The sequence below is a fragment of the Neolamprologus multifasciatus genome, chromosome 17 (genome assembly GCF_963576455.1).
Source record: "Neolamprologus multifasciatus chromosome 17, fNeoMul1.2, whole genome shotgun sequence".
NCBI lineage: Eukaryota > Metazoa > Chordata > Actinopteri > Cichliformes > Cichlidae > Neolamprologus > Neolamprologus multifasciatus.
In genome coordinates this window covers 23,625,450-23,652,341 of record NC_140455.1, presented here as the reverse complement: position 1 = coordinate 23,652,341, position 26,892 = coordinate 23,625,450, and the positions used below count along the sequence as shown (strand labels likewise).

The 26,892-nt window shown below is 39.5% G+C and overlaps 2 protein-coding genes across 6 annotated transcripts in view; one reads left to right on the top strand and one right to left on the bottom strand.

Moving 5' to 3' along the window:
• The window catches only part of chrm2a (cholinergic receptor, muscarinic 2a), a 90,157-nt gene extending 74,041 nt beyond the window's left edge, over positions 1–16,116 (top strand). For all 5 annotated transcript variants that reach the window (XM_085136937.1, XM_085136939.1, XM_085136941.1 and 2 more), the window contains one exon: positions 8,814–16,116. In XM_085136937.1, coding sequence (XP_084993063.1) covers positions 8,855–10,363 — 1,509 coding nt within the window. In that variant the 5' untranslated portion in view covers positions 8,814–8,854 and the 3' untranslated portion in view covers positions 10,364–16,116. The remainder of the gene's footprint in view (positions 1–8,813) is intronic.
• Positions 16,117–16,975: 859 nt separating this feature from the next.
• The window catches only part of ptn (pleiotrophin), a 57,317-nt gene continuing 47,400 nt past the window's right edge, over positions 16,976–26,892 (bottom strand). The window contains exons 4-5 of the mRNA XM_085136942.1: positions 25,205–25,366; positions 16,976–17,776 (exon numbers count right to left, since the gene is read on the bottom strand). Coding sequence (XP_084993068.1) covers positions 17,709–17,776; positions 25,205–25,366 — 230 coding nt within the window. The 3' untranslated portion in view covers positions 16,976–17,708. The remainder of the gene's footprint in view (positions 17,777–25,204; positions 25,367–26,892) is intronic.

Genomic DNA, 26,892 nt, shown 5'->3' with positions numbered 1-26,892 from the left:
AAAAAGCAAAAGAGGTAATGTCTTACAAGCCCCGTTTTTTTTTTTTTGTTTGTTTGTTTTTTGTTTTTCCGCCTGCCCTGGATTTTTTAGGAAAGATAATGATGATGGTATTTTTAGGTGGGGATAAGAGAGGATATTTGCGCTGACATTGGAAACACATCTGATGTTACTTACACTAAAATAAGTCCCTAAAATTCCCCACTGAGACTCCGACTAATGAAATTGTACTAGGTGGGGTAGAAGCTCACAGCTCTACTCTTGAGAAGCAATTATGATTAGAAATATGGAAATCTGCTAATTAAAACCAAATCAGCAGAGTATACATGGTGCGGGGTTTTTCAGTCGAGGGTGAATTATTTCTATGAAATAAAATGTTTAATGTGAAGCGAGAGGCAAGATAGCAAGCGTTTGAGTAGGTAGCGTGACGGTGTTTATCAAGTCGTAGCTGTTGCAGGGTTTCTTTTGTATGACAGGAGGAAAATTGACTCATCCCCCTTACCTTCCTAGCTTGCTTGAGGACATTGTTCGTTCATTACTGGCTGAGCTCCAGTGTTTTTGAATCCCAGAAGGCTTGTGATATTTTCCAGACAGGACGGCTTTGAAACTGTCATGTGCAGCGAGAACTGTAAAAGCTCTTTCCTTTGACCTGTATTTGTTCAAAATAAGTTCACTCGGTTCTTCGAGGCTGGTTTAATATACACGCAGGAGAAGCCTAAACGTGCTTCAAAATGTGTTGATCTTGCTATTTTGGCTTTAACGTGTCAGCAGAGGTCAAACTGTCATTTTTCACAGATGGCGTCGAGGCTGCTATAGCAAAGTAGCTGGAATATCTATGGACAGATCTCTTGAGCATTCACCGAAGAGGCAGGGGGGGCGGCGTAGCAGAATAAAGGACACCTTAAAATGACATTCCCGCAGTGCTGAAGATAATTTGCACTGAATCAGTATGAACATAATTTATATGAAGTGCACATCAAAAGGTCACAGTAAAGTAATTGTGAGCCTTTCGCTGTCAAGCCTCGGGACAATTCATCAGGACACATCAAACAGGAGTGCTGCAGCCACTTGATTTAAACTTGGACGGCCGTAAAACAGAAGACAGGGAGGAGTGTGACCAATGTCTGTATTCTTGCTCTCCTAATATGTGCATTGAAAGTAAATTCTCCTGTGTACATTCTGAACTCGTTCCCAGCACTTTGTGCACAGTGACACATGGCCACCTACAGGTTCCACGGGGAATTTGTGAGTAGTTGACTGTTTGCAGATTATTACAGCTTGTTTTTCCACCTGCTTGAATGTCATTTCCTGCTTGTTAACCCTCCATTAGTACCCCTTGCTTCGTGTCCACTTAACACAAGCACTGCTAGAGAGGTCTGGGTTTGAGAGGCTGTGTCACACCTGCAAAAGAGAGGTTGTCCCAGTAATTACATCCTCTCATGCAGAATGCTATTGTCTAACTTTTAATAAGAAGCCACTACCATTTTTTTATAAAGATTTAATACTCCCATTAGTGAATCATAATCTTATCACGTTAAAGAGGCTACATGCTTCTATGACCCTGGAAGTTGTGATGTTTAGCTTCAAAAGGATCTTATGATCTGTTGTGAAGATCAAGATGGCGAAGGATTCTAAGATCCCCCTTTTTATCTTTTATTGTAGAGATTAACCTTATACAGAATAGGGAAACTGGGAAATACCCTAATGCATTTTCACATATCACATACTCTGAAAACAATATCATTAGTGTAGAGTTCTTCAGAGCTGCCCAAGATGGGAGGCACCAGTCAAGTATTGAGGTAATCATATGACACTTACATAAGTCCTCTATAACACAGGACTTAGTGCATGTGCTATTGGCTCCACAGGGGGTGGGTTCTGGATCTCATTGATGCTTTTTGTGATTGTAATTGATAGATGTAAACACTAACTTTACAAAAAAAAAAAAAAAAAAAAAAACAAGAATCTGACATTTACAACATATTTCAGTAACTGACCAGGTTTACATAGCTGAAAATGCAATCTGGGTTTAAATGCCTTATTCAAGTTACATTTCCGTTTTAATGCACTGCACAACTCTATCATTTAAATTTTATACAGCAGAGTACAGCTTGCATGTCTGCCAAATGGGACCATATAAAAATAAGCACCAAGTTATCCACTAATGTAGCTCAATTATCTCCCCACTCTCTGAGATACTGCAATGCCCCTTATTTCCTTTCAAAGCCTAAGTGTGAAGCCTCAGTAACACAGGAAGTGTCTAGCAGCAGTGTGACGTCCAGAGACCACAGAAAGTCAGTGATATTCAAGCAGAGACCGGTGAAACTGCTGGCGACATCAAATAGGCACATTCTAAGGTCAGCTTTGTTCATTTTCAGAGATTAAAGCGACTTTGAATGACAGTGCAGGACACCGATGATTGACATTACTGGGTAGTAAACATAGTACTGTGCAAAAGTCTCGAGCCAGCAAACTTTTATTTGTATTTTGCTTCCAAGGAGGCAGTAGTTTATTAAAACGGCCTTGAATAATAGTTCTCCAGGCTTTTTAAAGGTGTTTCAAAGGTTTTTGTTGTACTCTGAACTTTTTGGACTTTTTTCTATCTAAGCCACTTAACACTGACCTATGAATCATTCAAGCAGAGAAAAGACAGCTAACTCAACGTATCAAAGGTATAAGTCTACACATATCAAGAAGAATCATTCTTACAAAATCTTACAAACAACTGTATCTTTAAGCACTTACTTAATTACCAGTAGCCTGTTGTAAAAACACTTTTTTTTTAGTTTCTTTAGTTGAATCTATGTGAAATACCAAATTTAACAAAAGTATAAAAAGGCATAAAATTCTTTTTGGCATTCTCAAATCTTGGCATTGTATGTAATGGCATGTAGTGTGTCCTTAAAATAATTGAGAAAACCAGACAAGTGGAGGACAAAAGCTGTCAAACATGGTGGAGCATCTGTTATAGTTTGGGGCTGCATTTCAGCCAGTGATGTTGGGGTTCTTGTCTAAATCTATGTTATTATGAATGCAGAAAAGTACCGTCACTTTTAGAGCCATCATGCAGTACCATCTGGAAAGCATCTGATTGGCAGTGGCTTCATTTTCAGCATGACAATGATCCCAAACACACTGCCAATGGCAATAAAAGAATACCTGGATAGAAAAACACACAGTGGAACACCATCAATCATGAACTGGCCTTCCTGCAACCCAGACCTTAACTTTATTGAAGGAGTGTGGGACCATATTGACAGAGAGCAGAATGAAAGGCAACCAACAGCAACAGAGAGCTTTGGAATATCATTCAAGAGGAAATTAAAAAATTGCAAAAAAAAAAAAAAATGGTTAAGAGTTGAAGAACTCTATTTATGCCTTAAATAGTATATTTCCAATGATGTTTTCATGAAAGGAAGTGCTGGACTAGAGCCTGTAATGGCTACTAGCACTCAACCATCAGTGACAAAGCAATACACAATGAGCAAATCACTTCCAGAGGGGACACGGCTTAAGGCAGAGCCTGAGTCTGACAAGCAGATGCAGGTATTGTACTGAATTTGTGTTGGTCAGAAGAAAGTTTGTCTCTCAGTTTCACGGGTGATGCCATCCATTAGCCATGGTCATGATATCTGGGTAGAGACTTCAAGAATAACACTGGAAAGGAGCCAAAGAGTACTTTCTCAAGAGTTTGCCTGCACTCACCCGTTAAGTATAACCACTGTTCTTTTGAAAATAGTGAGTTGTTTTGACAGGGTGCTTCCTGTTGAGAAATCTGCTGGGTCTCTTTCCATGACAACATCCAGGAAGATTTTGCCATGGTATTACCTATCAGGGTTACCACAGAGATCCAATATCCAATAAATCACAGAAAATGGATTAGCAAATAGCTTTGATCATTCACAGTATAAATATTTACTCTGAATCTCTACAGGCATCTGTCAAGCTCTATAACTCACAGTCTGATATCCCTGAGACAGTCGAAAGGGCCTGAGGAAATGAATGCAAATTTGTAATTACACTCCAGCTCAAGATTTGGATCGTTTGGTAGCCATGTCTCATCAGAACACTGGGATGCTGTGTTGTTTTGATGGTTATCAGAACAGTTTTCATTTCCTGCTGGACTGTTTTTTTTTCCCAAAAGAATATTTGTATGCATTTCTGTGTCCCTGTGTATCTCCCATCTCGGTCAGTATCCCTGTCTGAATCACAACTCAACTGAAGATTAGTTTACAAAAAGGCAAAAAACCAAAAATGTTTAATCCCAACTAAACCTGCATAGCTTAAACTCAAATCTGATTCCAAAGAGATAAGTGCCCGTTTAACCTGCTCACATATTACCTATTATTAAAGCTGTATTTATAACACTTCTCTTTGTTTTTTGTTTCTTTTTTTTTTAAGGCGTCTGCTCATTTTGCCCAAAATAAAGAATCCTTAAGCTTAGATGAGCAAAAAAAGCAGTGATTTTTCTTTTTGAAAACTGGCTTTTTCAGTAAACTGGTATAACCCCTGACAATGGGGCTAAATAAATCTGTACCCCTGTGGATGAGCTGGACTGTAGCAATGCGGGGTTTTTACATTCCAGTCATGCTTCTGTGCAAACAGCAAGTAAATGAAGGCCTAACCTTGCACGCTCCCATGGAGAGGGCCTGCAATGAAATTGCATATAATCACAGAAAGCAGGGTGCAAGTGCCCTGGGATTTGCTTGGGATCAGTGCTCAGAGATGGGGCCTGGAAATCTGGACACTAGGAGCAGTCAAATGCATCAGTTTAAGTTCAACTACAATAGTGGGACATTTGGAAGCAATCTTTTATATATTTTTGGTTGAAGCCATGCGGACAGAAAGCTCACATTTGTTGTCTGTCTCTGGCAAAACTATTGTGTAAGTGATTAGTTATTTTCTGATTAATTTTAAATCACAAACTTTAACTTAGGGTTAAATGCACCAAGTGTTTCTGGCTTCACTTTGGGCTTTTTTTTTTTTTGTTATATCTGGCTAGCCTGGAGTCCACCAGAAGAGACAGAGTGAGGACATAAGACGTGAAAGAGAAAGGTTGGCCCTCTCTGTTTCCCAGAGGGCATACGCAATTTTCAGCTCTGGTGAGCCAGCTCTAGGAATACCAGCATCTGAACACAGAACAATACTGAAGCTCATTTAGTCATGTCTTCCCATGGTAGCAACTGACTTGTCACCTTTTTTTAAATAAAAACAATTTAAACAAAAATGGCAAATTTAGGATTACTGGACACACATTTAATTCTCTGAGTTGCAGAGCACAAATTACAACAAACAACAAACTTGTTTTTTATTACATCATCTGTGACTGATTATGTTAATCCTTTAAAAAACTTTACAGAATAAGTAAAAAATATCTGAATATTCATCTGTCTGAGGTGCCACTCATGCTCTGATTGGGCTCTGTCAGATGCAGTGGTACCTGACTACTGTAGTACTGAGAGTTGCAGGTAAGCTCCATGATTGATAGCTATGCTAAGAGTGCCACTGCTGCTCTCCCCAGGTGACGACAATTGAACTGCTGCTCAGCAGGCTGCATGTCTACCAGTCACACTACAGCAAAAACATCTTACTTCTGTTCAGTAATGGCTTATTAATGTTCCTCAATTCTTCTTAAGGAGCTAAGATAAAGATGTTTAATGAGGTTTTCAGCTAAAAGCACAACAGTAAAGCTAAAGTAAATAAATGGGTTTCCTTGGAAGGGGTGTCTAATGGCTTCCTTTAAATAAAGTGATGCTTTTAAACCAAGTCTGGGCCCCTAAGTCTGCTTTTGGAAAACCATGGCTGCCCACATTGAGCTTAAAAAGGATTTGTGCATTTTTAGTTGACTCTAGCAGGGGCACAGCTTTCGCCCTGTTGTGGAAGAGATTTCAGGTGGGGGACATAGCTTATGGCAGCTAGAGGTGGACAAAGAGCAGCTAGGGGAGTTAACTGTCTCAACAGTGCTATGACCATCTATACTCCACTTTACTTCTCTAATCCACTTGGCTGAAGCAAGTCACAAGTGTGTCCCATTTGTATTGTTAGTGTTTTTGAATGTAAATCGGTGGACTTAAACATTTTATGTGGATTAGACAAGCTTAGCTCCATGCCTAATGCAATGATTAGGGATTTCTGGCACAGCAGATAAGTGAATGTTCACTAGTTACTCACTGGGCTCAACGGTTAAAGACCTTAGACCAAAATGGCAAAGTCTTGAACAAGACAGCTTTCAAGCTGGAGAAGCATCACAGAGAAATGATCAGATTGGTCACTAACCTTTTGTTACATTAAACTGTATTCAAGCAAAAAACTTGGATGTAAAGACTGCTTAAATGTAGACTGAAGAAAGCTGAATGAAAGGAAATTTGGAAGAGAACTACACTACTTTATATGATAGAGGATTGCAGGTGTGTGTTCTTAAACAAATGAGTGAGACAGATTTTCCAGTTTGTCTACACTTTTCAGATTTGGCATTTATCCCCGAAGAACAAACAATTTGATTTTCTGTCTTGTGTAATTAAATTCAAGGTGTTGTATGGACAGGGGTATGTGTTGGTGATTTATCTAGCAGTTTTTAGTCAAATGTGCTTTGATTTATATTTACTGCAATGTCAAGAAACGTATTGGGTAACATTAAGGTTGGTTTTTAAATCACAGCAAAAGAGTACCACTAATACCTGAACCTTCAGTTCAGAGGCTGAACAAAGTTTGAGTATGTTAAGGTGTTTGCGTAAAAACACTAAACAGGTCACCAAGTGCCATAAAATCTGCAAAAAAGCAACTGAAATGACTCAAAGAATTTTGACCCACCTTAAGACACATCACTCATAATTTCAAAAGACTCTAGTACAGTATGTGCAGAACTGAGCAGTGCTTTTAAAATCAAAGCAAGGTCTACAACACCGATGAGTGTTTAAGATTAAAAGGGAGAACTAGTGGGTCACTCGGGAATCCAAAGAAGTTTATAGTGCTGTTTGAAAAGAATTTTTAAATGCAAGTTGGAAAATGTCTTTGAAGTTAAAATGCTAGCTCAAATTTTGTCAATAATTCCTTTTAAAGTTTTCATTGAACTCTTGGTAACATGATGTGTGTAGTGTATAATCACACAGTTCCTCGCTCTTTTTAAGAATGTATGCAGTAATCCTGCCTTGGTTTAAAGGAATAGTAATTTTAAATAAAACATCATTAGCTAATATATGGGTTTAGAAACACAGGAAGAAGACATGAAAGGACAATAATTCAAGCCCCAAACTAGTCATTAGGTATTACGGTATTAGTTTGAAAATGTATCCATCAAAGTGTTAACACCTAGTAAGCTTTAATCACTGGGGATTAATAAATAAATACATTTTTATATGTACATGGTTTTAAAAAATAGCAAAGAAAACATTACAGGTATGTTGTTGCATGTTTAACCAAATTTAGTCCAGTTGGGACAACAACAGTGGCATAAAAATGGCTATCAATCATCTGCAGCAATTAAGATTTAGAGGTATGGCTTTGTCCTGAGGCCTCCCCTCCCCCTGACATACGCATACACAAAGATCCCAAAGATAAAATAGAACAAGTATCAGTGACAACAGACATGACATTAAGTGAGAAATTGTATTGTAAGTGGGTTGCAAAGCAGCTTGCAGAGGCAGCAGCAAAGATGAGCTAAACTCTATGTGGGCTCAGCATGTTCTATTTTATCACTAGGATGTTCAAAGATGTGTTGAGATGTACACCGAAGCTAGCGGGCACTGAGATCAGTTGACATAAAGGGGTTTCAGAGTGAGTTTGACTATTGACTGAAGTAAAATTATGTTGTATTATGTTGGTTTAAAATTAATAATTTATGAAAGTTATTTATCCTTTGTTTATATGTGCATTAAAAATGATTTGCTTATTAAACAAACAGTCCTATATGTGAACATTTCTATTAACATGACCATGTCGTCATCCATCTGTCCATCCAGCCATCTTCTTCTTTCTGCTAATTGACTAAACTCATGGTGGAGTTGGAGCGTGTTTTGAGCTATCACAGGGGGGAGAGGCAGGGTGCATCCTGGACAGGTCACCAGTCTGGCACAGGGCGATCTGTCATCATGATATCCTCATTTCATATCCTACCTCGATTTATTTTTACATATCTTATTATTCATCAATCACTGATGTGCATTAGGTTTTTGCCTCTCAGGGACCTTTTGGGGTTTTTTTCTCTATAATGAGGCAGGTGTCTAATGGGTAGATGTTATTCATGCAGTGATTATGAAAAATATAAGTGCCTGATACCTGTGTTTTCAATTATCAAGCTAATTAGTGTGTGGCCAAAATTGCCACTGTTATCTGATGAATTGCTTTTAGGAGGGCTAAAAGCTAGTTTGAAACAGAAAGGGTCATATTGCCCATAATGATGGTTTAGAGAAACATATTTTCACATTTTTGTAATGAATCTCAATTATCATCTGTTCTACTTGTACCATTACAGGTTGGAAGATGGCATCGCATCTTTTGTAGCATTCTGAAAGTATATTTATCAAGTGTGCTGATAAGTGCTGCTGTCATTTGCTGTTTTAATTTTAATTTAGTGCTAATCAGCACATGTTAATGTACTTTGGATTAGGTACCTTGACTATATGTGAGAAAATATTTGGCTTGCTAAGTTAAGTTAAAAATAAGTTACTGTCTTCTCAGCTTTCACAGTTGAAAAGAGAAAATAAAGTGCATACAATGTATATGCATCTAAAATACTCTTTAACTAACTAAAATGCTGAAGCTATCACCGTCATCCTTTGCACCTTATTACAAATCTTCTCTCTTTTGTTCTCTTGTAGGTTCCATCTGAGTAGGAGGTGGCAACAAAAGACCAAATGCCATGGATGCATTCAATTTCACATATTGGAATGCCTCTGAAGGCAATGACACAGAAGTTGTGGAAGAGAGCGAAAGCGCCTACAAGACTGTGGAGGTGGTGTTCATCGTGTTGGTGGCTGGTTCCCTCAGTTTGGTTACAGTTATTGGAAATATCCTAGTCATGCTTTCCATCAAAGTTAATAGGAACTTACAAACTGTCAACAACTACTTTTTATTCAGCCTTGCATGTGCTGATCTCATTATTGGACTGTGCTCGATGAACTTGTACACAGTCTACATAGTGATTGGCTACTGGCCCCTGGGGCCAGTGGTGTGTGACTTGTGGTTAGCATTGGACTATGTTGTCAGCAATGCATCTGTCATGAATCTTCTCATCATAAGCTTTGATAGATACTTCTGTGTCACCAAGCCCCTCACCTACCCTGTCAAAAGGACCACCAAAATGGCAGGAATGATGATTGCGGCTGCCTGGGTCCTGTCTTTCATCCTATGGGCGCCTGCTATTCTCTTCTGGCAGTTCATTGTGGGTGGGCGGACAGTGCCTGAGAAGGAGTGCTATATCCAGTTCTTTTCCAATGCTGCCGTTACTTTTGGCACAGCCATTGCCGCCTTTTACCTACCTGTCATCATCATGATTCAGCTCTACTGGCAGATCTCAAGAGCAAGCAAGAGCCGTGTGAAGAAGGACAACCGGAAGCCATCCGGAGCAATCCCTGAATCTATCTCACCAGGCCAGAGGAGAAACAACACTCCAAAATCTAACAACAACAATGTACCAGGGGAAGATGCGGGGCATTCGCAAAGCCAGAATGCTGCTGATGGGGCAAACCAGCATGACGGAAAACTCCAGAATGGCAAAGGGCCTTCCTCAACCACTGCTGAGGGAGAAACTGAAGGTGATGATGCAGCAAGGGAGAACTGTACTCCTGGAGAGGAAAAGGAAAGCTCCAATGACTCAACATCTGGCAGTGTGGCTGCTTCCAATCAGAAGGACGAGGAACCAGCACCATCCACAGCCAACTCCAGTCTTGAGACAAACCAGCCAATCACACGTCAGCGAGCCAAAGCAGGGGGCTCCAAGCTGACATGCATTAAGATCAAGACTAAATCGCCCAAAGGTGACTGCTACACACCATCTAATGCCACTGTTGAGATTGTCCCAACCTCAGAGCGGCAGAACCATGTGGCTCGGAAGATTGTGAAGATGACTAAGCAACCTCCAAACAAGAAGAAGAAAGCAGCACCGTCACGGGAGAAAAAAGTTACCCGCACCATAATGGCCATCCTGGTAGCATTTGTTGCCACTTGGACTCCTTACAACGTGATGGTTCTTATTAACACGTTTTGCTCTAGCTGTATCCCCAACACAGTATGGACTATTGGTTACTGGCTATGCTATATCAACAGCACCATTAATCCGGCCTGCTACGCCCTGTGCAATGCCACATTTAAAAAGACATTCAAACATCTTCTTCTCTGCCAATATAAGAATATTAGGTCAGCCAGATAAACACAGATCGCTTGGCAGGAACCACAGATGGATGAGTTGTGTGTCTACGATTGTGTGTTTGTGTGTGTCATCCATGAACATGTGTATCTGTGCCTATGAAAGAGGCTTGTAAGCATCATAAAGACTGCAAGAGTACCTTTGCCATCATTCAGCCATTAGTTTTCCAAATTCTCTCAATAACCGGTTGTAGCACTTTACACAAATTCAACTGAAGCCAGTTGCATTGAGATATGTTTTGCAGAAACAGTGTAGATACGAAAGGTTGTGAGGTAAACAAAAAAGGGTTACTGAATGCCTAAAAAAGAAAGGGGGGTGTAAAGCAGGGAAAAGGAAGTGAGACTGATCCGATGAAAAATGAACAAAGGTAATGAGCAGAGGAATATCTCTGCTGTAAGAAAACACAAGAAATCTTCAAAATGGGAAAATAGGGCTGACTGAATTTACAAACATCAGAAGTTTGAAGTTCAGAAAAGATACCTGTAGATAACTGTAAATATCACTATGTAATTATGTGTGTGAGTGCAGAAGTAGGTGCGTGCTGGCTCTGCATTTGTGTGCACACTTGTGGCCCTCTGCCTGCCTTCTTTCTGTGATCATCATCATGACACCTCCAATCACTCACATTAGGACTCAAAGAGTTCCCATTTAACAATGAGCCCCTGTGGGAATGAGTTGCCATTAATACATGATACTTACATAAGACTTTTAATGTTAAAGTTGCACTTGGCAAGTTTGCACACTGGCAGGAACAGATCCCAGTCAGAAATAATGTTGAGCTTAAAAGATTGGTTTAGCAAAGTTTTTTTGTTCTTTTTAAGAATAAAATTTGTACATTAAAAAAAAAGCAATTAAAATCCACTGAAGCAGCTGATAAAGATTGAAAATACTCAACAGCAAAACTTAATTTGAACCAGTCAGATAAATCCATTATTCTGCTAATTGAGGATGGATCCCCATTGAGGATGTAAATATGCTCGTTCACGTCAGTGATGGATGAGAAGACTATTAGCACTCATGTTTGTTGAGATGAAAATGGGACCAGGAGACAGTTGCTGGTGCTTAGTGTGGCACAAATAATGGAAACAAGGGGGAAATGGCTGATTAACGTGCTCTGTCATTTAATCTGCACAAAAAATGTAAATGCAAACTGCAACAAGGAGGAGGATCTTAGAGTAGAGCGCTTGCTTCTTCAAATTGAAAGAAATCACTTGAGCTGGTTGGGAATGCCCTGCAGACCCCCAGAAAGGTTCAAGGTAATCACCAAGGTGAGCAAGATCTGCACAATTTTGAGTTGACTGCCACTCGGTCCTGGATCCATATAAGAGGTAGAAAATGGATCGGACTGGACGTAAAGAACAACATGATGTTTTCCGAGGGTCTATGTATGATACTACCTTTTTTTTGTTGTTGTTGTTTGTTTGTTTTTGTCTCGGGGCAGTGATTTTTGTCTTGCTGTCAGTGTGAGGAAGTCACTGCACACAGCCAAAGAGTAGTCTCAAAGAGTAGTCTGTCATATACCATTAGAAGGGATAACTAAATGGCTGTAGCTAAAGGCAAACAAACAGACCCAACTGCAGTAGCTATAAATAGCTATAAAAAATAAATTTAAAATGTGGCATAGCTTGCTCAGTCGCTCTTTTGTCGCTCATGACAGCTATGAAGAAATGTGTTTTTGCTGTCAAGATATTCACCGCTGAAATGAAACTTCCTTCTCAGTGAGTGAAACAGGTGGTTGGAGCTCAGAGCTGTTTTTTCTTACCGTCTGTGGGAAGGCACTTTGAGTGGGAGACGTCATCTGATCATGCTGATTAGTGGATTGATGTCACAGCGTGCTCTGTACTGTACTGATGATGATTGCGATTGCGAAGACCTAGGTGTGTGTGTTGGGTGCGCTTGTGTGTGGCTGTATACATGCGGAGTTTGTCTGTGCACTCCATGAGTGGAGTTTACTTCTGATCACAGGTCATAGACTCGTGATTTTTCTGTTTTTAAAAAAAGGGCTATTTACACCTTTTGTGTTTTGTGACTTTTTTTTATTTTACTACTGTTCAATTATTATAAACACACACACTCATACACACACACACACACGTACACTTGTGTTAATGAAATGAAAAATGGAGAAAAATATATTTTTCCAGCACAACATGTTCTGTGTGCTCATACATGTCATCCATCACTTAAGCCTTGAGATCCTCGTTTATAGTAATGTGCGATCACCAGTTGATCTGATTAATACGCAGGAGAAATTGCCACGAGGATGTTGCCACATTGGCTGGTAGGGGGGCTTTTTTTGCAAAGAATTACGCCTGCACCAAATAGCTACTCAAGGCTGTCTCCTTAAAGAGAAATCTGGGACAGATCCTATAATGAAAACTCACCATGAGGCTGATCAGATTATGGGACGATGTGGAACACCTACATTTGAGATTAAAGATTGCCCATTATACGCTCAGCTTGCTACAAGCCCATGCCCCACTTAGTGCTCCACTCAACCCTGATCCTGTTATAGTCTCTTACTCTTTTAAGGCCATGAATGTAATGTACATATAAATGTATATTTATATAGTCATTTTCATATATTATTTCATTGTATCTTTCATTTTTCTCAATGTATCACCTTACTTGCAGCTACTACACCACTGATGTATGCTCTGTTCATTTCAAATCAGTCCATATATATATGCATTCTGCCACGATCGGGTGGGGAAAGGGGGAAGAGATTAAACAAGAAGGTCAAAGCACAAAATTACAGTGCAGAGGAGAGTGGTGAAAGTTTAGAGTTACAGTCTTTTATGGATATTTTTATTCAAATGACTTTCAGAGACATTAGAAGGTTAGAAATAATGATATTTAGTTCAAATTATAATTTGCCTTTCATCAAAGAATCATCAATTTTCACATTCTCGCAGGCATTTGACAATCTAGTGGCCAATTTGCCTAGATAATCTGGAAATATGTTACACCCCATATCCCTTGAAGCAACCCTCACAAGTTAGATTGACTTGATGGCACTGTTTAGGTGTCAGACAGTCAAAACTGTTCCCGCAGCTGCTCAGCAGGTCTGGGATCCAGTGGTTTTGCTGGACTCTGCATCGTAGACAGAACACCCGCTGACTGCCTCTATTCGCAGTGAAGTGATTGCCTGCCTCCTCACATTTCTTTCAGCATCCATGAAAGATGGCATCAAGGGCTCCCACAGCATCTTTCCATTTGTTCTGCATCTTCTAAATCTTCTTTTTCACCAAGACACCTGAACTATAATGCTCTGATATAGGTCATCATGTCTTAGTGGTGCGTTCATATGTATTTATCTTTTAATATTGGCACAAAATGTTTAGTCATTCTTTTAAAGTTCTCAGTAGAAATGCAAAGTAGTGTAAAACAGAAAAAAATTAAACCACCTCAGAATTTTACTTTTGCAGTTTGAGCAACAGAAGGGAAAAAAAAAAACCCAACTGGTCCATATTTATCTAAACACCTCCAGCAGGAACTCAGACGTCCATCAGAGCAGCCATCCTTTTCGATGATAAGTGGAGCCATGTCTGTCTGACATCTGTCACACATCTTAGAAGTGAGCAAAGACCCTTCCAGAATAACTAATCTTTGCTAAGCTGTCATTTGAGTGATACCAGCAGGAGACTAAGTGGCTCACAGCTCAAGTGGTGGTCTAGGGGTCTCAGCTTGAGCAGCTGTGTAGGTGTTTGATGGAAGGCGATGGCAGTTTATCACCGCCCGGAGCGGGAAAAGGGCAAAATGCATCCAACAAAACAAACGTGTGTACTTTGAACATTATGGCGATTAAGCCATTTCACTCATCCTGGTCTTGTTGCCACATTGTCAAACACTTGAGAACTAAAAGACGTTCTTGTATTAGGGCTTGACTGGAAATGGTGGGGGAAAGTGGGTGGGGGTTAGGTGAGGAATGTACCCTTATGACAGAGAGAAAGTGCAACACATAGTGACAGTGAAAGTGTACAGCTGTCGTCCATATAACGGAGAAAGCAAGCTGATGGCTCCAAGGTGTTCTTTGTACATGTGAAACAACAGAAAATTGTGGTTACGAGAGGGGCTGAGTGAGACATAGAAAAGGCGGAGAGAGTAGGGTCTGTTCAGTGACAAAATCCAAAGCTAGAGGATCACACCGCAGGTGGACCATGTTTGGAGAAGTCCCAGCCATTCTAGGCAGGTCAGCCAAAGGTTTTCCTGCAAGAATTTTAGTGTCCCGGTCCCAAACCTGCCACTGTATGTAAACAGAGTGACACGGCACCATTTACTGTCGCTCCTATGCTTTTATTTCATCTCATTCTCATGCCGTGCTAACGCAATTCATAGTTTCTCACTGTTTTCAAGCATTTTAGCATTTTATCAGTGATTTCAAATGCATTTATGCTCACATACATATCTTGATGTCCATGACCAAAATAAACATAGTCTCTCTATATATTGTAATAGTCATCATATCGTGTTGTGCCGTCAGAGCTAGCTGGGCTCCTGTCCATACGGCTTATGTCAAAGGGCTACATTCCTTTTTTAAGGAGTACATGTGACACGCAACGTTTATCAGAGACAACTTTAAATTTGAGGTTTCTCTGGCTTCACTCTTGGGGCCGTTGCTGAGAATAATCTCAACAGTCTTGTGCAACCAAGCAGATACGAAGACGCAGCAGCTCGTGCATGCTGTGAGATTTTATTCAGAGACCGAAAGTTTATATCGCCGGATTGTACAGAGCAATTTGAAGTGCCTTATCCAGAATGACATAAACAAATTGCTCTTTTATCCTAAAATCCCTGTTGCTTCTTCAGAGTGTCTGGCCTGAAAGTTGTGGATTGTGTTGCTGTGTGATGCACATTAAAGAGCGTGATTGTCGGCCTTCCTGATTTTATTTATTATTGATATTATTTTGCCAGCTCTGGGCTACCATCACTATAAGTTTTAGGTTAACAGGAGTCACCTGTTTCGACTGAACAAGCTAAAGAATTGAAATGATGTAGAAATATCCACAGCTAAACCAGTTTGCAGGCACAGTGGGCTTTTTTAGTGGACTGCCAATTCTTTATGTATGTATTCTAAATCGTCTTCAAAGGCATTGTACTTTTACATGCAAAACCTATGTGTGTGTCTTTACGTTGAGATCAGGGGTCATCATTCATTCGTGTGTGTCTGTGTGTGTGTGCATGCACCTTGCTGTGCGGTGGTTTATTTTTTTTTCTAACTGGCATCCTCAGCATGAACTCATCAGACTGGATAATATATCATAACACACATCAGGACAGATTCAGGCAGAGTGATTACCTATTTCTTTGTCTTCACTTCTTTCTCTTTAAACAGTCTTTCAACAGCAAAAAGCTTCCAAAGACTCACTGAGACACAGAATTCCATGGAAGAGACATGATATACATACATTTTCTATCACATTTTGTAAATCTGAACCTTTTATCATTGTACAAAGTACAAATGTAGTATTACAAATTAGAATTTGACCACTGTACAGCCAGGGTTTTTGGTTTTTTGGGGTTAAAAAAATGATTAATAAAAATCTATAAACATGTGAATATTATAAACTGTGTTTCTAAGATTATATAACTGCAAAGGTAGAAGGTATAAATATGTGCATTTCTGGAGTGCGTCATTTGAAGAAATGGATTCTTGCCTTGGGAACTGAGTGACTGAATCCAAACTTTTACACACTGGAAAAACATTCCAGGGGATTCGAAGAATGACTTATGCAGCCAGAAAGAGGAAAGAAAAAGAGCAATCCCCAAGAAGGGAAACCGAGGATGGGGACAAAAGCTAAAACTAGTTTCAGTGTGGCCGAAAGCTCCGAGGCAAGGGTTTCATTTTGATTTCACCTGTAAATGTATAAGGCTTCACACTTACCTTGAGAAAAAGGTGGTTCATCTGCTATCTTGCTAGACACATTTAAAACTTTTTGCAATTTTAACATCACGGGAAAAATGTGTTCTGTAAAAAAAATAAAATAATGTGCTGAGGGTTTGAATTCTATGACCTGGTCTGAACTTCATGGGTCAGAAAACGTGTATTTAAAATGGAAACCAACTTTTAAAAAAAGCAATCAGTAGCCTGCTGCAAGTGTTAAATGTACATTCAGGTGTTAATTTTTCATTTGCTTATATATGTAGGTGCTCACTGTGTACTCACTCACTGTGGCTTGTGGCTTCTCTTGTAATAGGAAAAATAAATTTATTGTTTGCATTGTATATATCTATATGATATTACATTATATGTAATTCAGATGCAGTATATTTGAAATGTACATACACGATTAATAGCTATTCTCTGAATGTTTCCCCTCGACAATCCCTCGTTTATTCTCCCTCCCCTCCCCCCACTATGAAACTCCCTGTACAGTAACAATGGTAATATTTTTTGCTTTGATGCATTCTTGATCGATTATCTGTTCTGGACAATGAATCTGAGTGTTCTTATCACTGGCTACCTATGACACTGTAAGATGAACTGCATCAAGTGGTTACATTGTGCCATATCCTCTCGGAATGAAATTCGAATAAAAATATAGGAAACGTGTTTGAAATTTGGAGGTTTTTGATTAACGGGAAGCACAGGATGAAACACAAACACTGTTGGTGTGTTTTCTAACTTTGAATTTTATTTTATTCATTTTTAACTTTTGGAAATGTACCAGGAAAAAAGAGAGGATCTTAACTCGAAGGGCTACAACAGTGGGGACTCGTTTTTTTTGTTTTTTTTTTTGTTCTTTTTTTACAACCGAGGGATGGAGAGTTACAACCAGTGAGTATAATAAATTGAGGTACAACAGAGCAGCAGGGGGAAAAAAAAAAACGATCTTATGTTTATTCGGTGCTATTTGTCAGGAAGAAAAAGAATTATAATTAAAGTGAGCCACAAATTGCAAATTCAGGACTTTTTTTTTTTTTTTTTGCTCAAATTAATTGAGTAAACATTTTCATAGCTTCAGTTTTAACAAACCGACTTATTAAGTCTGGGCATGGATCAAAGAGTTTTCCAAATTAGGGTTATGCTATGTGAAACTGTAAGACAAATCCTAAGCAATTTGCCCTTAAGAAAATAATTCTAGACATAACATCATTAAGTGGGAATGCTACTAATTAAATCTGATTATTTATCTCTATTGTATTACATCCTCTATTGCAACATACAAGTCTTTCTCCTCAGGTGCTAGAAAGAAGAAAAAAGTAAAACGTGGTCACTAAGAGTCATCTTCTGACTGATTTTTGTCAAAGCTATACGGGCTCCTACAGTCAACCTACAGGACACGTAAAGAGGAACCATGTTGAAATAGGGTCGTCTGTTCCGCTGTCTTCTTCCTTCTTCACCGGCTCAAACAAGGTCATCGGCCATTTGGGTGCGCTCTCGCTTCTTGCCTTCCTTCTTTTGCTTCTTTGCATCTGCAAGGATAAAAAGGTTAAAATAGACAATTTTTCCTTTGACAGTTTCTCTACAAGTTGTGCTATTTTGTGAAAAGTTAAGATAACCTGTGCTCGGTAACAAAATGTATTAACTGTATGAGTTTTAATCTTTTTTTCGCCAGAGTTCACATTTTGTGCTGTGACGATTGTCTTTCTGTGCTTTCTTGGGGATGGATTTGGCAGCCTGGGTTGTACCCCATGAAAAACCACTTTATCAACTTGCCGCAACAGTGGCTTGGTACCTGGCTGCCATGACAGGAGCCACAGTGCATGGCTCTTCTTTCTGCTTTATGGCCTCTCCACTCTGGTAAACAGAAATAGAGCACAACCCTCAGAGGTTTGGACAGCTAGCTTCTGCCTAGCTGTGTGTTGGTCATTCAGCTGTGCTGTTTATTTTTGTTTGTATCTGTGTGGCTCCATGTATGTCTATCTCTTAGCCAAATTGTTGGTGTCTTATCATTTTACAACTTTGATGTTTCGCATTTTAGCGCGCAGATGTTATATGTCTAAAAGTACCACATCAAACATCTGTGCAAATGGTTGTTTGGCAGGAAAATGGCTCATTTCATTAGAACATATTCTGCCAAGTCATATTGGGAACAATACAGGTGGAAATAAAACAAATCATGACTGAAATTCACTGGACAATAAATACAGCCATTTTTTTTAATCATGTGCATATAGAGACAGGAAAACAATTCATGGCTCTCGACTGACTTTGCTCTATATGAAGACTGCTTTTGCAAAAAAATAGGAAAAAGGGAAGAAAAGGCCTAAAAGCTACAGTGTGGTGTGGTGCACTACCACAAGGGTAAAGAACCCAGAACTAAGTTTTGCAAGCTGCTGAACCGAAAAACTGAGCCTTAAGGAGATAAAGTGGATACAGGCAATAAAACAAGAGACCTCAGAAGGACAAATGACAATTCTGTGGAATCCCAACACTCGCTCTGTTTCGCAGCAAGCATTCTGTCAGTGAGAAGTAAAATGTATAAATGCCAATTTAGGACTACTATATTTACTTCTGGCTAAGCCAAAGCATTTTGAAAGTGTGCAGCAGCAGTGAGCTCCAGAGTTTTTCCTGGCTCAGAACAGAGCTTTGGGTGGTGACTATGCATGTTAGCAAAACTGGCCTGTGCAAATTCATCTATTTCCTTAGCCATTTAACCAATCCAGGGTCACGGGAGAGCTGGAGCCAATCCCAACTGCTATAGGGCGAGTACTCTGCATAGTTCTGTACGGGCTCACCAAATGTAATGTTTTCACTATGAGTATTACATAATACTATATTGTGTCCAAAGACATGCAGTTAGGTTAATAGGTGATTCTAAATGTGTGGTTATCTGTCTCTCTGTGTAAACCCTGCGACAGACTGGCGACCTGTCCAGGGTGTACCCTCCCTCTCACCCTATGATCGCTGGGATAGGCTCTGCGACCCTTATAAGGATAAGCAGAAGAGAATGGATGGATGCATCTTAACAAATCACTGCTCTTAAAGAGCACCATATGTCTAGTTAGCAATTTGGAAGCAAATGTTACTTATGTGGAGAGTGCTATGAATATTATGCTTGGAAGCGTCTTAGCAAACTGACTTAGCACAATAACAGGGCCTTAAAGCCTTATTTAAAAAAAAGATTCAGTTTTTAATTGTGCACATATCAAAGCTTGTTTTAGAATACAGACAGTGCAGTGGCATCTGCACTCCCTCTCAGCAAGAAAGTGGTTTTTGAAAATGCTACAACCTAACCATGAGTCTGTCAAGGTAGCCACACTGCCGTGACTCATCTGGACACTTCAAAGGAACAAAGCCATGCTTAATATTGTTAGTAACACCTGTGCTTTCCCCACGATGACAAGTTAAAATGGCTGGTGTGAAAAATGCATATGGATAATGTTGAATAAAAATAATACATTTTGCTCCTTCTGCACTTTTCATCATCCTCTACATGTTTGAAGGTGTTTGGCATGTCTAATCTCTGACTATAAATCGTGTTTCAAAGCAAGATTTGTCCAGTTTAGGACACGTTGAATGGCGATGTCAGCCATCTGCATCCAAAGCACATGCTCTAAACAAAAGAAGTGACTTGGCAAAGTAGAAAGTGATGGTGTGTGATGAAAATGACTGTCATTATAAGATGTCTGGAAATCCAGCAGGGACAGTAACATACAGAAAAGCTACATTGTGATTCTGTATGCATTCATTTTGTGCACTTTTGTTTGGAGGGATTACCTTAAGAAATTATCTTAGCCTAATAACGTGCTGGCAAGCAGTTCTAAACTCCGACAAGGCTTGCTTTACCAATGAGATTCGAGCCGCCTTTCAGCCTTTTAACATTCTCAACGTGCACTACCAGGAAAAAGCCGAAAATCTCTTCTTGTCATCTCAGTTGCAAACTTCCACTGGCATAAGAATCTTGACATGCAAAGCTCTCTCGCCCCTGCAAATACAGAAATTACTCTTCCATGCCATTTGTTTACTTGTTTTTTTTATTTGTTTCAATGTTTTCTCTCTCTTCATCTCCCTGCTGTTTTGTGTCAGCATATTTTGCTCCCTGGAGAGAGAGAGAGATGGAGCAAAAGGATTTATTGTCATGCTGTTCTCTCAGCTCCATATATGAGATGTGGACTCTCATGCCAGGTTGGAGTACTTTCTGCTGCATTTGCACATTGCATGACTCTGCTTCTTTTTGCCTCTGACACAGACTCATAATCAGACCCTCGCTGCCTTCTCCAGCTTGAATCTGCCCTGAGCCAAAACACAGTGGCTACATATTTGCACAAATTTCAGGCTTTTTGCATTCACTTAATAAAAATGCACATATTAAAGTAAAACTTGCATATTAAGTTAATGATATAGGATAACTGTAAACTATTTATCTACTTTATACTTCTGCTTCACAGGAAGAAAATGATACTGCTCCACATTATTGAATCACAAAGTAAAAATTAGCTCCACCTCAATGAAATGCAATGTTACTATTTGACATCCACCTTTTCACCCTCATTTGTCAACTTTCTGTGTTATTTTCTAATTAAAACATTATTCCAACAGTAGCTAAGGACACAGTATCATCAAGTTTTTTGTTTTATAATTTATTCTAATTGTTTTGCTTCTCAGACTTTCATTGAGATGGAGCTGCTTAGACAGCTAAAGCAAGAGAGCTGGAGTATGACACTGATGCACATGCCATCAGCGTCATAAAATGTCATAAAAAAGAATAAAAAGGCATTTTATTACTTATTACAACTTTATCAATTATAAAGTTTGACCACTCTCAACCTCAGTTTTCACAGCTATGCCTCTTCGCCTTTGGGAGGCAGTAATCCTGAGTGCAGTAACACAACCATATGTGGCTGTGAATGCATGTCTTTGGCTTAAAAATGAGGACACCTCCTGTCTGTTCAAGATGAATGACAGAAGCAAATTCACTCCAAGAAGATCCAGAGATGCCAGATTTCTCCTAACAAAGCCTTTTGTTTTACCTGAAATCAACTTTGGCATGCAAAGACTCCCTCACGCACTGCTCTGTGTGTTGTGCTGAAAGAGAAGGTGGGGACCTTGAGATTTCTACAGGTATTCATAATGTTTCATTTCTGTCAGTCTTTGTTCTCTCTTTCGCTCCAGAGGGTCTGTGTTTCACCTGGACTAGACAGCAAAGACACGCAACTCTGAATCTCAGATCGCTCCCAAGGTGCCTCTTACCATTGTCTCCTTCAAAATCTGCAAATGACAGATGCTGCCGCCTGCTGCACTCAGGGAAAACCCGGCTGCATCTCCTAAACCTAAAGTGGCCGGTCAGGATTACATATTTGGCTGGGCAGACATGTTCTCCCAGCTGGGGGTTAGATGGTCTCTTCTTTCTCTCACTTTGTCTCTCTAAGGCAAACATTTCTGTGTTTGTTTGTTTTTCAGGGTTTTTTTTTTCTTCTTTTCATAAGCCCTCTGATTCTGCTGCTGTGGACTGTATCTCTGCCATCCCCTGACTCACAGAGTAGAGCATGCACAATTCCCCCTACTATGTGAACCTTATTGTGCACAGCACCCCATCTCTGTTTCCTAGTAGCTCCCCTGTTTCCCAAGGCTTATCTTCCAACTGGCAGACATGGGATATCACACCTCGCACAGATATCGAGTCTCTCTTCCCAACTGCCTCCCTTCATGTCTACCCCTGTCATCCTTGCTCTGCATCTCTTTTGCCCTCAGCTCTCACACCTCTTAGGTTGTCACACCGCATCCGTGCATCTGGCTTTAATTGATGTGCAGGTATGCGGTGCTGCACACATGACTGCTAAACAAATAGATTTTGACACAGTCACAGACTATATTTAAATACATGCTGTACTTTTTTACTTGTAAAATCGCTGCATCTTGAACTGATGTGCAGTGATATTGTCTACATGTTTAATGTGGATATAATCAAGCATCTCTAAACGATTGATAAGAATTTAATGAGGAAGTCATATTTGATTTTGTTTAATTATGTAAATTAATGATTTGGTTCCTTATGAAACACTCAAGAAACTGAAAAAAACCTGCATGTCCATAGTTGCACAGATAGAGGAAGGTCTGAGAAGTATAAATGAGCACACATTCAATTTCACATTAAGTAAAATATTATTTTGAACAAAATGGATCCAATTACTTTCTATACCTTCTAAATATAAATCCACATACACCTTTACGTGTTTAAAAGTATCATATACTTGCTGCAAAGCGTGAGAGATGGTAAGTAGAGTGCATCTCTTCAAGATGCTCCTACTGTCACATTGTATTAACAATGTGCTACCAAGAGAAATACTCAACTGATCCCTCTTTTGAAAGTCAAATAGTGTGTGGCAAAAAATCTTAAGACAAACAGTGTTGCAGACAGATGTGCAACATTTCACAGCACTGCAGCGGCAGACGTGTTGCACTGAGAGGGTCTCTCAGAAGTGCTCACATTGTCTTATCTTTGCAGAGCGGGACTTCGCCTGACTGTGGTTGTTTGATAAAGCGATGGTAAGGTTAAGTAAACTGTATGTGCAAACTTCATGTGCACATGTGGCATCTGGGGAGTGTGATAAGGTTGCCGTTTATGGCCACTGGCAACATTTTGTACTCATTATAATCCTGTTTGGACAATGGAACATCCTTGTTTACAAAACTGACAAAAAGCACCAACTCATTTGGAATGAATCGAATGCTTCTCATCAACAATTTTGCCTCAATTTTTCAAGCAGGCAGGAAAATATTGTAGATATTCCATGTTTCTTTCAGATTTTCTAATTACCTTGTATCTTATAGCTCCTTAAATGTTCTATAAACTGATTAATTCCCACATTCTCTGTGAAATGGAGGCAAAAAGTATTCCTCAGTTTAGTGTCTTATACATGACTGAAGAAAGCTAAAAGCTTGTACTTATAGCTGAATAATGAGTTAACCTATTCACCCTTGCTTTAACACTGTCTTTCACAGCTCCAACTTAGCACTTAAGTAGGAGGGTTTCCATCATACTGATGGCAGATTAAATATAAATTTGAATCACAGCTGGCTTTGCCTCGATTAAATCATTTGCTGGATTTAGCGGAGATGCAATCAGTCTGAGATGTGCCGGAGACAAGATAAATATCTCCTGAATTTACACAGTTATTATCACAATGAGAATAGAATTAGTTCATTCTCTCAAATACCTTGATACATACTTTGTACTACTCTACTGACGCCAATCCTAATTAAAATGAAGCCCAAGTAATTTTGCCTTTGATTTTGACCCATGTGTCGTGACAAACAAAAGATGTAAATGTGCGGACATGTCAGGATACAGCGAAGCACTTTGGCAGAAGAAACAAAGAGGTCTGAGCGGTAAGCATCCCTTCAGCTACGATTAATTACAAAAACGAAGTGATCTGACATTGCCCGTAACTATTTACAGTGATCTAACAGTGAAAGTCCCGGAATGATTTTTTCATATAGACCACGTGTTTGCGTGGGTCTGGCTTTTGATCTAAACCAACCTAATATTATGTGAGTTTCCTGGAAAGTAAACAGTTTTCAAACGAGCCCAAAAAAGGCCAGTGTTGTACGTAGGGTGGCTTTCAACAGATCTGTCTTACATTACAAATATTGAAGGAAGTTTATGAACGTGGCTTGTAAAAAAGGCTTTGTCCTGCTTTAATTTCACCCCAGATTTATATTTTACGATATTTTGATTCCTTCTGTAAATATTTTGAATTGGCATTTTCTTTTAGGTACAAGTTATATAATAGGAAGCAGACAGTTCCCATATTAGCACGCTAAATTCTAACCAATAAGCGGTGCACTTTTCTGTACACCCCTATTTCCTACACATACCAAATAAGGCTGTCAGATGAAACTAAAACAGCAAACCAGTAGATCCTATAATAGCTGGACTAATTGAGCCTCACTGGAATTTGTAGAATTTTTTTTGGATGTACTTGGCACCAGCCTTACACATACTTGGCAGGTGTAGGGCTGGTGGTCAAAGTGAGTGCACGTTGTGGTCTGAAGTTGTTTAAAAGAGCAGTTGTCGAGGGGAAAAAGGGCCAAGAAATACAAACACAGATTCCTTCATTTATTAGTGAGATGTTCCACATACTGAGTAAATATTCACGGGTAGGTAGCCAACAGAATTGTGACTGCTTTGAGGAAAAGAGATTACAATTTGAAATTTCCACTAAGGCTCCATTACTCAGACTTGGGATCTGCATGTATTCTGACTTACTGGGAATTTAATGGAGGGTTTACAATACGCCCGTCTCTCTGCTTTCATTAGCCACCCACAAGGTGTAGTCTTGGAACTGGAGGTGTACTTAGTCAGCGGAGGAATTTCATTTCCAGTAACTTCAAAGATGCAATATGGGCTGTACAATGTGAGTCATCAGAAGCTGCTGAGCTTAGCTGCTAATCAATAACCTTGTTTTTTAAAAAATACAAAAGGTAGGAAATTAAAGTAACACCCTCCTAACTAATATGGAAAGTTTATTTAGCTAATATTATTAATTACTTTATATTAGATCATAGATAACTTCTTGGATGTCATAGGGCCAATGTAAAAGGTCAAATGCATGTTTCTGACAAGCCAGTTGCTTTGAGTCGCATTCATTTTTAGAGTAGAGCACGCTCTCGGATCAGTAACGAAACTTTTATTTTAAAACGTCCCTCTCTATATAACTAATAATAATGATATACGAGACACTAGATATGACATTATAATTAACTATCAAGGAACGATTTTTACCAAAAAGCTAATCTCTTTAAAAGTAATAGCAACAAAATGCGTAGTACAAGATATCACATTTTTGGACATGGTGATTCAGCATAACAACTTTAGTGCATCCCACCTTTCGTGACCAGCTCAACATGGGAGAGTTGCATTTTATGCAGCAAATGTTTTATTTCTGTCATCTTACCTTGCAGCTTGGTTTTAGGGATTTTCCCACAAGGCTTGGTGGCTGTGACGGTGGCAGCGCAGGTCGCGTCCATGAGCGCTCGCTTTAGCACTCCCGTTCTGTTCTTCTTGCCCGTTGCCAGATCGCACTCCCCCCAGGCCTGGAAGTCGTACTTGCATTCACCTATCAAGTAAGAAAGACATCAGACTTTAAATCACCTGCTTTTTGTTAGTGAAGTCGCTCAAAGAAAGAATGGTATGGACGGGATCAGAAAGGAAACCTGCACATCTTACATTTGTTTTTAAAAGGAGTCCATTGTAATCAGTGACTGTAACAAGCCTCTGAGCCTGGGGAGTGCTGAGTCATTGACTTTGAATGGGTGTTTGATGAGCAGTTGCCTACCCTCTTCCATCCAGAGAAACTGTCCACCGCTCACAAAGTGCCTTCATGAGACCATTTTCTTAACAACAAAGTAAAGTGTGTTTATGTTTTTTTCCTGCTGGAGTCGGTGATGCTTCACAGTTTGAGTCTCATAATCTTGATATGATGAAACCTTCTAAAAGATGAATGTAATCAAGCAGAACCTGACTCCTGGATAGATGTCATTTTAGAGCAGGACAATTTTACATATTTACATATTCGTGATGTTTGGGGCGAGGTCTTGCTGGTGCTTTCATTTTATCATACATTTTAAACAACTTAAATTCAACCGAAAGAAGTGCAAGATTTCTCTAGACGGATGGCAACAGTCGGTAATGCACTGTATGTTACGGATATTGGTTTGAAAAGCATGCAGGCATGTGTATGTTAGTGTCTGTTTATGTACTGTATGTCCATGTCCCACTTATCTCTCTCCATTAATTTTTTTCCCCAGTCTAGCCGGGTTCCCTCGAGGATGTGACACTCATTCTTCTGCCTCCTCTCTCATCAAAGCATCAGCGCCCTTGTCACTGCTTCTGAGATCCCAAGGTGCTCATCAGAGGAGGGAGAGGCGAGGAAAAGAGGGGCGAAGAGCGAAGAGGGGGAGTGACAGGGCCATTGTTGCAAGAATCCTACAGGGACTTCCTGAGCAACCAACTTTAAAAACCCTATGCCTCCACAGCTGTAAATTGTCTTGGAGAGAGAGCTCCCTTGCTGACTACCAGGAAATTGTCAGGCAGCTCATGTATTCTTTAAGGTGTTTCATACAGTGTAACATACAGTATTTGTGCTGGCAAAAATGATGGTTGCAAAAGTGTGAAAACACTCCCTCATGACTATTCATTAAATCAAAGTCTCAAATCACTGAATATAATTTGTTAAGCAGTGAAAAAGAGTCATAACTCATTTCTACAGAGCCTAAAGAAACTGGAGTGCCATCAGATAGAAACAGCATATATGCAAAATGAAATATCATCATGAAACAGCCAACATTTTGCTTTTGATGTTGTTTCATACATTTCACCATCACTAAGATCATCCCCACCATCTATTCTTCATATCACATACTCTTTATTTCTGGAATGATTTCTAGTTTAAGTCTTTCTTGCTTTCAAAATCTTAAAAAATATGCACATAAATTTTATGTACGGTACTCTGGTCATGAGCCATCCTAATTTCCTTATATTTTGCTTCCAACAAGATATATTCCCATTTTTAAAGTGGTCTTGAGGAATTTTTTTTGGTTTTTCAAGCTATTTAATACTGATCTATAAATATTTCAAGGATAA